Source organism: Haliotis cracherodii, unplaced genomic scaffold, assembly GCF_022045235.1.
Source record: "Haliotis cracherodii isolate W230 unplaced genomic scaffold, xgHalCrac1.p SCAF_14, whole genome shotgun sequence".
Lineage (NCBI taxonomy): Eukaryota > Metazoa > Mollusca > Gastropoda > Lepetellida > Haliotidae > Haliotis > Haliotis cracherodii.
The window spans coordinates 1,740,884-1,757,202 of NW_027266269.1; the positions used below are offsets into that span (position 1 = coordinate 1,740,884).

The 16,319-nt window shown below is 41.5% G+C and overlaps 1 protein-coding gene across 1 annotated transcript; it reads right to left on the reverse strand.

The window, feature by feature from the left end:
* Positions 1-9,341: 9,341 nt before the first annotated feature.
* LOC139460939 (scavenger receptor class F member 1-like) lies at positions 9,342-13,357 on the reverse strand. Its single transcript, XM_071242413.1, has 4 exons — positions 13,258-13,357; positions 12,126-12,623; positions 10,629-10,752; positions 9,342-9,504 (listed from the first exon to the last, which is right to left on the reverse strand). The coding sequence occupies exons 1-4, from the start codon at positions 13,355-13,357 to the stop codon at positions 9,342-9,344; spliced, it is 885 nt and encodes a 294-aa protein (XP_071098514.1).
* Between the last annotated feature and the right edge of the window lie 2,962 nt (positions 13,358-16,319).

Below are 16,319 nucleotides of genomic sequence, written 5' to 3' on the forward strand. Positions count from 1 at the left end.
TTCCCTCTTTTCTTAACAGTGAGGTGAGGTGAGGTGAAATGGGGTTTAACGTCGCGTCCAAGATTATTGCACTTCTATAGCGACGTGCATGTACGTGTGTGTGTTTGTGTGGCGGTTTGTATTAGTCCGGGCTGATGCCAATTTATAGTGCTAGCTCACTGAGATACCATGCCGCAGTTTAACATAAATATCCCACTCAGACACAGTATACTGACTCCGAGCCGACCAGTCCTTTTTTTAGCCCCTTAATGTCGATCGCCAGACAGGGTAACTACAAGTACCATCTTTTAACGACTTTTGGTATGACGCGGCTGGGGATCGTACCCCGGACCTTCCGCTCTTCCACTAGACCACGGAGGCGGTCTCTTAACAGTGTCGTTTTGTTTAGTTAGTAATTATTTAGTACAGGCGACGTGTTTACACCGGGCGTTTCATTTGGGATAGATGTCTAAATGGTTAAAGGCCTGAGCGACACAACTTGAAAAGACGAGAACCGCTTTATCATTTACAAACGCGAGGGAAGAAAGTTGTTTTATAATGTTAACCATATCGCCTTTACAGTAAAGAAATAATTTGTTATCCATGTATTGCGTCTACTTTGTCGTCTACACTCAGAAGTATTCCAGCTATATGACTGCGGTCTGTGGGTAATCTAGTCTGGACCAGACAGTGAGCATCGATCCACGCAATTGGGATCGATGACATGTACCCAATCAACGAGCCTGATCACCCGATCCCGTTAGTCACCTGTTACAACAAGCATAGTCGCGTTTTACGGCAAGCATGGCTTTCTGAAGACCTGTTCTAGCCCGGATCTTCATATGTTTCGTGGAACTGGGGGAGCACCAGGGACAGATGCGACCACCCGATCCCGTTATTAATTATATATGTATATATGTGTATTTGTTGATAATATAGGGACGGTGGGGTAAGCCTGGTGGTTAAAGCGTTCGCTCGTTGCGCCGAAGACCCGGGGTCGATTCCCGACATGGGTACAATGTGTGAAGCCCATTTCTGGTGTTCCCCACGGTGATATTGCTGGAATATTGCTAAAAGCGATGTAAAACCATACTCAGTCAGTCAGTCAGTCAGTGTTGATAATATATTTCAGGGAGATATGTTGTAAGGACCAATATCTCCGATATGTGCTTTTGTTCACTTCTGCTTGTTGTTTTTGCTATATGCTAAAGCATACATATCCCTGTTGTCTGGATTTAGAAACATGGCAAAGAAATTGACACCAGCGAATGCTAGTTGTTGGATTTGGGACACGTCGCTTACTGTATAACAGAACTGAACTCATGCGTGGGAAATATGGAGTAAGATCAACGGTCACGAATGACTCTGTGCAGATGCGATGTGATGAATAAGGTTGGTGGGTTTAACGCAGCTTTGAAGGACATTCCAGTTAGATCACTGCGATAAAGCCAACGAGCACACGTTTGGTGCTGGGAAACCTAGAAACATCCACGTTGCACATCGGGATTTGGTATCCACAATAATAGGTTTCTGGTGTTCCCAAGGGAGGCAACCCCGCACAGCGAATTGTGGCGCCTTTGACGACAGGGCCACTCGTGACACAGTATAATAAGGGGTATGGGGACTTTATGTAAATGTACCTTAGACGACAGGGCCACTCGTGACACAGTATAATAAGGGGTATGGGGACTTTATGTAAATGTACCTTAGACGACAGGGCCACTCGTGACACAGTATAATAAGGGGTATGACGACTTTATGTAAATGTACCTTAGACGACAGGGCCACTCGTGACACAGTATAACAAGGGGTATGACGACTTTATGTAAATGTACCTTAGACGACAGGGCCACTCGTGACACAGTATAACAAGGGGTATGACGACTTTATGTAAATGTCCCGCATTTTATTCGGCTTTTAGACAAGCATGGGTTATTTTCAAGCATTCATATCAAATAATGCATTTTTCCAGTTTAAATGTGATCACTTCAGAATATTTGTATTGTATTAACTGTCACGTGACATTAATGTTATGATAGGAATCCAGACAAAAAGAATATTGCTGATCAACTTTAATTCATCCTTGCGAACCAATAAAACAACAGTTGCTTTAAGATCTCTTTATAAACACCTTCTTAATCCATGTACTCAAGGAGAGGTCGGCTAGCCTAAAAGCGGCGTAAAACCAAACTCAATCACTCACTCATGTACTCAAGCATCAACTAAGTAGTAGTAAGAAGTCCGGCATGGGAGTTGTGTATTTCTCTTTGTCTAGAGGACATATGTTTGTCTGCAAGACAACAACATCTGTTCCTAGTGATAACATAATGTCATATAATATATGTCCAAATATAATTCCCAGGTCCAAATGCACGTTCGAGACTGAACTGCGCCGCCCGACTGAGCAATACACACTGAACGTGGACGTGGGACGCATTACACAACTGCAGCGACGACGAAGGGCAGCGTGACCTGAACTTCGATCTGTGACAGGTATAAATTCCTTATGTGAAATATTTATAGTAAGGTTGGGTGTCAGGTTTCTGTCTGTGGTTTATGTCATTGGTTTTATACCACGGAGTCATAGACAAATAAAACCAAGATACAAGTGAAAGGCTAATGTGCACCAAACTGAATGTACAACACACCTTTAAGACGGAAGTGAAATGCAGTACACAAACATGTCTTGTGTTGGACATGACGATCGATAATACTGATACCCAAGAACCACATGTGAAATATGGGTATTACATTGAGTGTCGGGTGTCTGTGAATAACATAACATTATTGTAAACAAATAACATAACCTATGAGGCTATATTTATCCTTTCCACGTCTCGGAAGGTAAATATCAATCAGTGCATTCCAGTGTTTGTGCTTCCCGACCCTGTTTCGGAAGGTGAATTGAGATGAAATATCGCTTGTGTGGTACATTATAGTAAATGCAGATTTTACTTACCACTGTGATGCTGAAATATATCCTTTAATCTTTCACAGTGATGTCACAGGCCTTTCCTCCATACTACTGTGTCCCGGTGTCGCGAGATATGTCCCAGCATGCTCTAGTTCGGCTCTTAACCAGATCACGTGGAACAGAGAATATATAATGATTTCGTTACAAAATCATGTTCACGCTTCGATTTTTATATTTATTAAGATGAACAACATTGAGACGTGACTACTTGTCAACTGTAGTGTTTTTTTGAGGAGACATCTATTTCATGCAGCCCGCACGATTAAGCCGTGCTGTTCACTTTAAGTCGTTGTCCTTCAGGTGACATGTATATGGTAATATTCCTCCATAGGGGGCCACGGGTGGCCCAGGCGTCTAAGGCGCCGAGATTCGCTGTGCAGAGTTGCGTCCCTTGGGCACGCCAGAAACCTATGATTGTGGGGTCGAATCCCGATTATCTTTCTAGGTTTGTCAGCACCATACCCGTGCTCGTGGGTTTCACAGGGCTTTCCTCCCACATTAAGCTGACACGCCGCAATATAACTGGAGCACTGTTAAAAGCGGCGTAAAACCCAACTCACTCACTCACTCACTATTCCTTCAGGTGACATATACAGTAAACAACGGTATCAAGCCACATTCCTCGGGAGTGCAACATGGGTTAGTCTACTATGTGTAGGGGAAGCAGCATGTGTCAATCAGGGAATAATGTGTCTACTTACCAAAACTAGTTGACCAATAGCGTGAACTAAGTTAATATGTATAAACATGACTATAGAAACATGAATGATTTGTTTGTGTTTTTCTGTTTTCTTTTATTAGGGGAAAATGTCAATTACCTGGCGCCCCTTTTGGGCATTGTACATACTTCCGAGAAATGACATGACAAGCCCGGCTTGATCACGTAGTAACATGTCAGCGAGCGACCTTGCAGCACACAGTAATTGGAGCCTGACAGATATACAGAGTCAGGTCACATTGCCCTGCACCAGAGTTGCGTTAATGTCACTTCACATGCTCCAGATAACAAGTACATTTAGCTGTTCGTTGATAAGAGAGAATGTCGAGGTGGGAAAGGTCGGCTGTGACAGTTCTGTGACAGTTCTGTTTGTGTGTTATTTACCGCCACACTAAACAATATTCCAGGTGTATGACGGCGGCCTGTAAATAATCGAGTCTGGACCAGACATCTCAGAGACTGAAATCATGATCATCTACGGAATATTAAGATCAACAGAGTCAGCGAACCTATCTACCCAATTCCGTTAATCGCCTTTTGCGAAAAGGTTGCTATATTCCTACCCAGAATCACCAGGGATGCTTTGACTGTAGTTCAGTGAATAGGTGATGATGTTTCATGAATCAATATTGTGCAGAGCTTGCGATCTAAAGCTTGGATTTTCCTGGACGTGTGCGTTGGGCGTATATTGTTGACCTTTTACAGAAAGGCTTCCATACAGCTTTATCGTGCGATAGAAGCTCGTTGTCCCAGACTATACCCTTAAACTATATATACCCGTGACCCGTGAAGATCCAGGGTAGGATAGGTCTTCAGCAACCCATGCCTGCTGTAAAAGGCGGCTATGCTTGTAAGAGGCGACTAACGGGATCGGGTGGTCAGGCTCGCCGACTTGGTTGATGCTTGGCATCGATCTCAATTGCGCGGATCGATGCTCATGATATCAATCACTGGATTGTCTGGTCAGGACTTGACCGCCGTTGTATGGCTGGAATATTGCTGAGGGCGGAGTTTAACAACCAACCAAACAATCAATCCTGTGATTATACTTTCCATCCAAACCCAATTACTGCTTAATTTGCGCAAACGCAGCTGTTTGCTAGCTTCGTACGTACACTGGGGTGGTGTATTATACAGGGATGTCGGCAATATCACTTCCTCTACATTGATGCAACACATGATAATCGATCGATGGGATCTAAGATATCAATAAACGCCAGATACGCAATGAAGTTTAGATTCCTCGGTTCGTATACAAGGACAAGTAAAGTTTTGAATGTTATATTTAAGAATGTTAATGCTTCTTTAGGTGCCAATTAACAAATAACGCATCATACAAAAACATGTTACATAGGTCGCATTGTGATTGTTAACAAATAATGACCTCACATAAGTCGCCGCAACTAGCTGTACCTGAGCAGAAACTGTTGACTGCTGTAGCTACATATTCCTTAGTCGTAATATGTAATCATGTAATATTGTGTGGTGCAAAGTTACATGAATGATGAAAGTTACCGTGTCAATGTGCCCCTACAAGTACAGGGTGGCTGAGTTTTCCGCTCTGATAGGGAAGGGCAATGTTACATTCATGTCGACCTTGATACAAACCAGCACGCACACATTATGTGTATCACAAGGGTATGCTGACGGGCTAATCCTACAGTACGTACAGTGGGCGTTATTTACAACCGGTTTTGCAATTGTTTCCGTACTGCTTTTATTCAGTCGACCTCTGCCTCAGCAACAATGAGTGTGCCAAACACGCCACTTACAATATACGACCCTCAAAACAACCAATAACTCCGTTTTCAAACATGTCAGTGGATATTTCAAGGTGTTCTAATGTACACGAGGCGTGACAAGAAACTGGGATCTATTTTATCTTATCACCGTAACTATAGGGCCGGGGGCGGTTGAGAAGCCTAGTGGTTAAAGCGTTCGCTCGTCACGCCGAAGATCCGGGTTCGATTTCCGACATGGGTACAATGTGTGAAGTCCATTTTAGTGTCCCCCGACGTGATATTGCTGGAATATTGCTAAAAGCGGCGTAAAACCATACTCACACACTCACTCTACGGGACCGGGTATAGTATGCGCGTGTGTTATTAGGGCATGTCTGAAGCAGTAGCTGTTGTATGCATTTACCACAACGACAATAACGCAAGTACCACGTGTTGCAGGCGATCTCCGTATGCAGCTTCGTTGTCAACATTCCACTTGTCAGGACAGCTCCAGGTGACCTGCTGTTTCACTGCCTGTATCTATTGGGCACACGTTGTCAACATTCCACTTGTCAGGACAGCTCCAGGTGACCTGCTGTTTCACTGCATGTATCTATTGTACACACGTTGTCAACATTCCACTTGTCAGGACAGCTCCAGGTGACCTGCTGTTTCACTGCCTGTATCTATTGGGCACACGTTGTCAACATTCCACTTGTCAGGACAGCTCCATGTGACCTGCTGTGTCACTGCCTGTATCTATTGTACACAAGGCGGAAGGTCAAGCAGAGTTTATCTGTTAAGTCTCGCCACGTTGCGATACGAGCTTACCATTGTTCTATTGTTTTACACTCGCCGTGGTCGGTGACGCCAACCTTCTGTAACAATGCAACTCGGACAGGAACAGTTCTAGTGACATCACTTGTTATTAACAGAGGCATTCTTGTGACTAAATATATATGTTTCTGAGTGAGCGGGTTAGGATTTACGTGTCCACTGTTTTACCAGGTGAAATATTAAGGGGTTATGAAAACTAGACGCTTGGTCCGATAAATTATAACCCGGGCCATTTAAATGTATGTTGTTGTTGGTTTGATGATTAATTGTGCATTTGTACCGGATGAACTGTGTGTTGTGTTCCTTCAACAAATGATTAAATTAAACTCGCAGTAGAACGAAACAGGCATTGTTCTACCCGGAAATAAACCTATTGTGTTATGGCTTCAAATCTACAAATATGTTCGTTGAGCCTCCCTTGTGCACGTTAACGCATTTGATATTGTTACGTTTTTTGCTTTGATGGACGATGGAAATATAGGATATACATTTCTAGAATGGAAGACAAGTGAGGCAAATTTGGTTGCACCCGTGATGATCCGGGTAAGAATAGGTCTTCAGCAACCCATGCTTGCCGTACGAAGTCGAAACGGGATCGGTGGTCAGGCGCGCATGTCATCGTATCCCAATTGCATAGAGCGATCCTCATGTTGTCAATTACTGGATTGTCTGCTCCAGGCTCGATTATTTACAGACCGTCGCCATATAGCAGGTATATTGCTTAGTGCTGGGTTAATCAACTAGCAAAGAAATAAACTCAATCTAATTGCTCATCGTTAAAGCCAATCATGAACATAAGTGTTCGAATGTGTCTCAGGAACCCATGCTTATCGGAGGAGGTGACTAACGGGATCTAATTATCATACTCCGTGACTTGGTGGATGCATGTCATCGTTACCGATATACCGATGTTCATGATGTCAACCACTGGATATTCTGTTGCAGACTCGCATCAACCTTCATTATCACATTATACATGAACATACACGAGAGCAGACCGGCATCCAGACACTGTTGTGTCAATGTCTGTACACCATGTGCAATGTATTACACTATCAGGAACATCGTTGAAGACTGTGCCAATGGTTCTCACTTTTGTTTCCAGAATGAACTTCCTACCCGTATAGGGCTAGAATACATTGGAGTGTATCTATTCTTAAGTTACTTTGTTGGTCACATCACCCTTCAAAGCAAGTAAATAGACGTACCACACAGCAATTACATAAGTTGTGTTGGTTTAATGGATACACACATGTTTTTCATCAAAGTTTATAGAGAAATAATAACAAACATCAGCATGTGTGCAGTGTCGAAAGTTTATTACTATAATGTACAAATATATCACACCCGATCTTTTTCAACCTTTTAAGAAAATTAAGAATTAGTGTACACTACTTGCAAATTTAAGGCACATTAGTACAAACACATACCCCACTGAGTCAAAGCGACACAAGTCCCTTTTCAGCAAGGTGCTGCAGCCATGATGCTTCTCGTCTTTCGTGTATTCTATACACGTTAAATGATAACAACAACTTCATTGCTAACAGACCCATGTATTGTCAACTGGTAGTAACGATGTATACTGTGTAGGGTAGTGGCATCAACGTTCATGACATCATCATCATTGTCACCATATATACGTCACGTGTGTTTAACGTTGCTGTTGTTGTATAGTGCTATGTACTTTGGGAACAGGGTCAGCTTAATGAGGGCGGAATAACAAACAGAGGATCACCACTGATAAAACCGATGGGGATGTGCTGGCAAAACAACGACATCAACAACTAGCGTGCCTGGCGCTTGAAAAAAGTAGAATTGATAGCTCAATAGACAGTGAACAGTTATGTATAGATAAGTCATACAACATAAAAGAGGTTACATATAATCAGCGGTCACAGGAACACATACAACATAAAATAGGTTACATGTAATCAGCGGTCACAGGAACACATACAACATAAAATAGGTTACATACAATCAGCGGTCACAGGAACACATACAACATAAAATAGGTTACATGTAATCAGCGGTCACAGGAACACATACAACATAAAAGAGGTTACATGTAATCAGCGGTCACAGGAACACATACAACATAAAATAGGTTACATGTAATCAGCGGTCACAGGAACACATACAACATAAAAGAGGTTACATGTAATCAGCGGTCACAGGAACACATACAACATAAAAGAGGTTACATGTAATCAGCGGTCACAGGAACACATACAACATAAAAGAGGTTACATGTAATCAGCGGTCACAGGAACACATACAACATAAAATAGGTTACATATAATCAGCGGTCACAGGAACACATACAACATAAAAGAGGTTACATGTAATCAGCGGTCACAGGAACACATACAACATAAAATAGGTTACATATAACCAGCGGTCACAGGAACACATACAACATAAAAGAGGTTACATGTAATCAGCGGTCACAGGAACACATACAACATAAAATAGGTTACATATAATCAGCGGTCACAGGAACACATACAACATAAAAGAGGTTACATGTAATCAGCGGTCACAGGAACACATACAACATAAAAGAGGTTACATGTAATCAGCGGTCACAGGAACACATACAACATAAAATAGGTTACATGTAATCAGCGGTCACAGGAACACATACAACATACAATAGGTTACATACAATCAGCGGTCACAGGAACACATACAACATAAAAGAGGTTACATGTAATCAGCGGTCACAGGAACACATACAACATAAAATAGGTTACATACAATCAGCGGTCACAGGAACACATACAACATAAAATAGGTTACATGTAATCAGCGGTCACAGGAACACATACAACATAAAAGAGGTTACATGTAATCAGCGGTCACAGGAACACATACAACATAAAATAGGTTACATGTAATCAGCGGTCACAGGAACACATACAACATAAAATAGGTTACATGTAATCAGCGGTCACAGGAACACATACAACATAAAAGAGGTTACATGTAATCAGCGGTCACAGGAACACATACAACATAAAAGAGGTTACATGTAATCAGCGGTCACAGGAACACATACAACATAAGTCACAGGAACACATACAACATAAAAGAGGTTACATATAATCAGCGGTCACAGGAACACAATGGCGGGACCCTTCTCGCCATCGGTAACGTCATAATAGGCATGATTCGAATGACGGTTAGTATTAAGTGTATCTCCCTGTACTGTAGGTAAGTACTGCAGATACTCCACCTCATCTTGCCGCATCTGATCCTGGTGATCCTCCGGTTCCCTGCAACACAGAGATATGTATATATTTAGGATCTTTGTGCATATACTACATTAGGTTTTTAGGAACCCATTTTGCAATAAAAGGCGACTATGCTTGTCGTAAGAGGCGACTAATGGGATCGGGTGGTCATGCTCTCTGATGCATGTCATCGTATCCCAATTGCTTGGATCGATGCTCATGATATTAATCACTGGATTCTCTGGTCCAGACTAAGTCTTTTACAGACCGCTGTCATATAACTGGAATATTAAACAACAACCAAACCAACCAATCGTCACCAGAAGCATGATCTTACATTTCTGATCTGTTAGAATGCGTCGAAACGTACACTAAATCTACAATCATATACGTTAGACAGATATTCCAGTGTTGCCTTACACATTCAAGAACATCAGTGATTAAAGTGTTGGGAATCATCGAAGCTACCAACCGATCCTGCTTCTCTCAGAAAAGGATCGACCTTTCCCCCACCTTGTGGTATATTATGATGCATGTTGGTTCCTAATCTCTTCTCGTAATCATATCAGAAACTACTGACACTAACGAACTTGATGCTTATTAAAATGTACATAATCATTATCAATTCAATAGATCTTCCAGCTACCTATGCTTGACTATGCCTGTCGTAAGAGGCGACTAACGGGATCGGGTGGTCAGGCTCTCTGACTTGGTTAATGCATGTCATCGTATCCCAATTGCGTGGATCCATGCTCATGATGTCAATCACCGGATTTTCTGGTCCAAACTCGGTTATTTATAGACCGCCGTCATATAGCTGGAATATTTCTGACTTCGGCATTAAACAACAAACAAACAAACAAACACACATTAACCACAAGTGAATATTGCGCAATAATAACCCAGTCAGGGAGTTAACTGTCTTCTCTTAGGTGTGATAACAATTTCCTCCATTGAACAGTTTAACTAAATTACGTTTATTTGATCAGTGGGGAAATGAAGATTTGACGTGTATGAATTACTAGCATATCCTGACAAAAACCCAAAATAAGTCATAGTGGTGTGAATAGTAAGTATGGTTTGAAGCATGAGTCAAGTAAAATAAACATACAACACACTACAGGGGTCGTGTAGTGACTGTTACCATAACACTGCGATGAACTCACCTTTGTTTGGGGAAACGCTTGCAGTAACAGAGACAGAGTGTCAGCAAGATGCCCGACACAAGGAGAAGCGGTGATGCCAACAGCCAAGTCAGCACACTGCCTGTCTTCTGATCGTCATTCCCATCTGGCAAAAAGACGAGCGACTAAATATTTTAAAATGTTTAATGAACTAGTCATTAGTGTCATGCACACTAGATCAGCTCTTGTTCCATGTCCTTGAGCAAACAAATAGCGAATATATCACGTTCACCTTGATGAAGAGCATGGTCATACAGCCCAAGGAACAAGTTTACATTTTAAAATATTAAGGTACATTACACATGTGCGTGTCACACGTGTAGATAAGGTGCCTGTGTGGTGTATTTTTTCTAACATCGCACTAAGCGATATGAATGCTCCCGTTGTAAAACGACGGCCTGCACGCAATCGAGTCCAGTGATTTGTGATGTGCAACTCTCTGTGTACCATGACAGACTTGCTTTCGAGCCTGACATCCTGATCCATTTAGGTGTCCTTACTTCCAGCATACGTTGCTGGGAGCACATGCATAGTGATGTACTGTATTGAGGAAGTAACTGAGTTGAGCAGTTTTACAAGTGTGACATTAGAAACTGAGGATTTAGCATTTTGAACAAATTCATTTATACATTCATCTATCCAGCAGGTGTCTGCATAAGGGGAATGTACACCTTCGTAGTGTCGTGGTACACGTCCTTGTTATCTGATTAGAAAAAAACAAGAACATCCAGACATACTACACATGTATGGGTGTAGTTTTGTCGAGCATCCTGGTATACGACCATGCATACAGTCTCGGGAAGCCACGTGTCTTACATGTTTAGAGATACATAAGGAGGGACATCCAGGTATACAACCATGCATACAATCCCAGGTAGCCACGTGTCTTACATGTTTAGAGATACATAAGGAGGATCATCCAGGTATACAACCATGCATACAATCCCGGGTAGCCACGTGTCTTACATGTTTAGAGATACATAAGGAGGATCATCCAGGTATACAACCATGCATACAATCCCGGGTAGCCACGTGTCTTACATGTTTAGAGATGCATAAGGAGGGACAACTTGGAGTGTGAGTGAGTGAGTTGGGTTTAACGCCGCTTTTAACAGTAGTTCAGTTATATCACGGCGTGTCAGCTTAATGTGGGAGGAAAGCACGAAGTGATGCAGATCTCAGACGTTTACCCCTTTGGTGAAACCAACGAGCACGGGGATGGTGCTAACAAACCTTGAAACATAATCGGGGTGAACCGGAATTCGAACCCACTATCATAGGTTTCTGGCATACCCAAGGGACGCAACTCTGCACAGTGCATCGCGACGCCTTAGACAACTTGGCCACCCGTGCCCCAAGGAACATCTTAGATGAAATGAACACTGTTCAAGGGTAATTCATATCTGAAGGTTTATTATGGACATTTACCTTCATTTGTATCAAGACTAAGCTTACATTGTTGACCACAGACATACTCACACGATGCGTGTTTACAGCCGCAATCTTCATCAGTTCCATTGCAGGGTGGACATTCACACTTCGGACCAACATATGGAGCGTGACACTCAGTACATTCTCTTGCCGTCCTGTTGCAGGACTTGCACCTACTTGAACACGTCTTACAGCCAGTCCCATAATAGGAGTCTACACATCCAGACACACAGGAGGAGCCCAGCTGACAATATCCTCCATCACACCCACCTGGACATGCTGTACAGGTACCTCCTGGGTTGTAGCATGGCATTTCGCAGGCTGTACCTTGGTATCCAGATACGCAACCGTCAGTGCAGTTGCCATTGCCATTGCTTGAAAGTTCGCATTTCCTTTTCAAACAATTCTTATTGCAAACAGAACTGCATCTCGTATCAAAATACCCAATGGTACACTCGAGGCAGTATCCCGTCGTGCTGTCACACTGTGAACAACGTTGGTTGTCCTTGCATGGTGGGGCAGGAGAAACGGAACTTGTATTCATCGCTGGGAATTGAATTTAAACACTTGAGTTAGTATGCACGATACATTCAAGTATATTACATAATGAATAAGATAAGTCTACCTGTCGACATGAAAATTAATCTGAAAAACATCAACTTGTCTTGTTTTAATAGAGACACTCAGAAAAAGTAATACGGAAACGACTGACTCTGTCACTGTCCATAGTTGATCCATCCTACTGAGGGGGCACGGGTGGCCCAGTCGTCTAAGGCGCTGCAATTCACTGTGCAGCGTTGCGTCGCTTGGGCACACCAGAAACCCATTATTGTGTGTTCGAATCCAAGTTCGCCCCGATTATGTCAGCACCATACCCGTGCTCATGGGTTTCACAAAAGTGGTAAACGTCTGAGACCTGCATAACTTCGGGCTTTCCTCCCACATTAAACTGACACGCCGTGATATAACTGGAGGAACATTACTAACATTACATTGAGGCCTACTGCAGGTCTAATGAGGTGAACTGTCCTCCGTCATGCTCACCTTGTGCGGAAACAAGCGTGGACATCAGGCTCAGTACAATCACAATCACTCACTCACTCACCTGATACATCCTACTAACATTACATGTAGGCCTACTGCAGGTTTATTTAGGTGAAGTGTCCTCCGTCATTCTCACCTTGGCAAGAAACAAGAGTCGACATCAAGAACAGCATAATTAACTCGGTCATACTTGTTCTGAAGAAATAGATGTGATCATGCATATATACAATAAACATGTTTCATTACATTCATGCTGCTAGCTAAGATAACAAACATGTTTTATGCCACACAATTTGAATAAGACACAGCTGCATGTATTGCTACTTACTTGATTCCGGATAGCACTTGGATGGGAGAAAACAGACAGGGTAGTGTGTTTGTTGCTTATTTGTGAAACTTGAAATTTCATCGAATTAGATGGATTCACTTTTTCATTCCTTATTTACAAGGACATCATACTGTACGCTTTTGTTCGAAAAATCAACTGCATTTATATAAACCCATGCGATCAACAGGTCCGTGTTTGTATTTAAAGGTACACTAACCACACAGATTCGTCATTAAGGAACAATGTCAGTGCCTGGTTAGAATATGAAATGAAGTATATCACTTGTTGGCTGTTAAACGTCACACCCGTCAATATTGCACATACATGACGTTGATCTGTACATAGTCTGCACCAGGCAATCCTGTGATTACATCATGCACATCAATCCATGAAGTTGGGAAACGATGATATGTAAGGAACCAGGTCAGCGAGTTTAATCACACGATCCAGACTGACATGTTGACAGCCTCAATGTGACATATGTGTTGTGTGATTGTATATGTGACATGTGATCTATGTCATGCGGCATGTGGTATGAGATGCGTGAAATGTGATATGTGCCATGTCTCATATGGTATGTGATGTATAAATTGTGGCATGATATATTTGGTGTTTGAAATTTGGCATGTGATATATGAAATGTGGCATGTGATATGTGGTATGTGATATGCGGCATGTGATATCTGGTATTTAAAATTTGGTATGTGATATCTGGTATATGAAATATGGTATTTGAAATGTTATCTGTGTCATGAGTTATGACAAATCTGTTTTTGTGTGCGATATTTAAGTGCCGTGTGACACGTGCTATTTAGTAGGTGTCATGTGTCGTGTCACATCTGACATTATTACGTGATATGTGGAACGTGATATCGTGCATGTCGCTTGTATCATGTGTCATGTTTCATGTGGTATGTGTCACGTGGCATATAACAAGCGTCCGTTGACGTGCCCCAAGTATTATCTGACATGGTATGTGGCAATTGATATGTGGTATATAAAATGTGGTATAGAATATGTATGGCAATTGTCATGTTAGGTGGCATATTCTCATTTGGTATGAGACATATGCCATTTGATATGTGTGATATGAGACATTTGTTATTTCTCATGTGATATGAATAATGCGTCATTCATGATGTGATGTGTTCTATGTGATATGTGGTGTGTACATGTGTCATGTGATTTGTGATATGAGGTGAGTGATATGCACCATGTGGTTTGTCCTGTGTCATGCGGATGAGATGCTTGAATATGATATCTGGTATTTGAAACGTGATATGTGATATGTGAAATGTGGCATGTGAACTATGGTATTTGAAATGTGGAATGTGATATGTGATGTGTAAAATATTGCATGTGAATTATGGTATTTAAAATGTGGAATGTGATATGTGATGTGTAAAACATTGCACGTGATATCTGGTATTTGAAATGTGGAATATGATATGTGATGTGTGGAATATGACATGTGATATCTGGTATTTCACATGTGGAACGTGATATGTGATGTGTAAAATATGGCATGTGCTATCTGGTATTTGAAATGTGGTATATGATATGTGATGTGTGAACAATGGCATGTGATATCTGGTATTTGAAATATGGCATGTGATATGTGATGTGTGAAATATGGCATGTGATATCTGGTATTTGAAATGTGGAATATGATATGTACATGTGAAATGTTGCATGTAATATGTGGCATGTGAAATGTGAAATGTGGCATGTCAAATGTAAAATGTGATATTTGCCATGTGGCATGTGCTATGTGGTATGTGAAATGTGGCATATGATATGTGATATATGATGCATCATGAAATATGTAGCAATTGACATGTGGTATGTAATATGCGGTATATGATATTTATGGCAAGTGTCACGTTGGATGTGATATTCTCACTTCGTATGAGACATATGCCATGTAATATGTGGCATGGGACATCTGTATTGTGTCATGTGATATGAATAATGATTAATTCATGATGTGATGTGTTCTATGTGATATATGGTGTGTGTCATGTGTCATGTGATTTGTGATATGTGGTATGTGAAATGCACCATGTGGTATGTGACGTTTGTCCTGTGTCATGCGGCATGAGATGCTCGAAATGTGGGATGTGATATCTGGTATTTGAAATGTGGCATGTGATATGTGATGTGTGAAATATTGCATGTGATATCTGGTATTTGAAATGTGGGAAGTGATATGTACATATGAAATGTGAAATGTCATACGTGGCATGTAAAATGTGAAATGTGAAATCCGGCATGTCAAATGTAAAATATGCCATGTGGCACGTGATATGTGATAAATGAAATTGTGGCAGGTGATATGTAATATATGAAATTGTGGCATATGAAATGTGGCATGTGATGTGTAATATGTCAACTGTGATATCTGTTATTTGAAATATGGTATTTTAAACTGTTATCTGTGCAATGTGTTCTGGCATAGCTGTTATATGTGTGATATATCATGTGGCATTTAAGTGTTGTGTGATATCTGACATTGCTGCGTGATAAGCGGAACGCGATATGTCTCTTGCTTCTTGTGGCATGTGGCATGTGGCATGTGTTTTCCTCATATTAAAAAAAAATATTCCTTATGTTCAGTTTAGTTAAACATTTAATTCTAAGTTGTTAAACGTTTTATTTCAGTCAAACTTGTTCAGTGCGTTTTCTTCAAATATACATGCAACAAGCAACATCGTGTCATTCCTGATTTTCTGTGATCCACTCAAGTGAGAGTCATTACCATTTTGTCTTTTACACTCAATGGAATATGTATCGGCGGACTATCAAAACTGGAGATTCTCTGGCGTCATGATTGATATTTACACCTCTGAGATGGATCGGCAACATGCACT

What these genes read in the sequence shown, in the direction of transcription:
- LOC139460939 (XM_071242413.1), bottom strand. Translation starts at nt 13,357, where the DNA reads ATGTTTATTGTATATATGCATGATCACATCTATTTCTTCAGAACAAGT. An exon ending in GACTCTTGTTTCTTGCCAAG is followed by an intron (nt 12,624 to 13,257) that starts GTGAGAATGACG and finishes TTCAATTCCCAG; the next exon opens with CGATGAATACAAGTTCCGTT. An exon ending in AAGCGTTTCCCCAAACAAAG is followed by an intron (nt 9,505 to 10,628) that starts GTGAGTTCATCG and finishes TCTGTGTTGCAG; the next exon opens with GGAACCGGAGGATCACCAGG.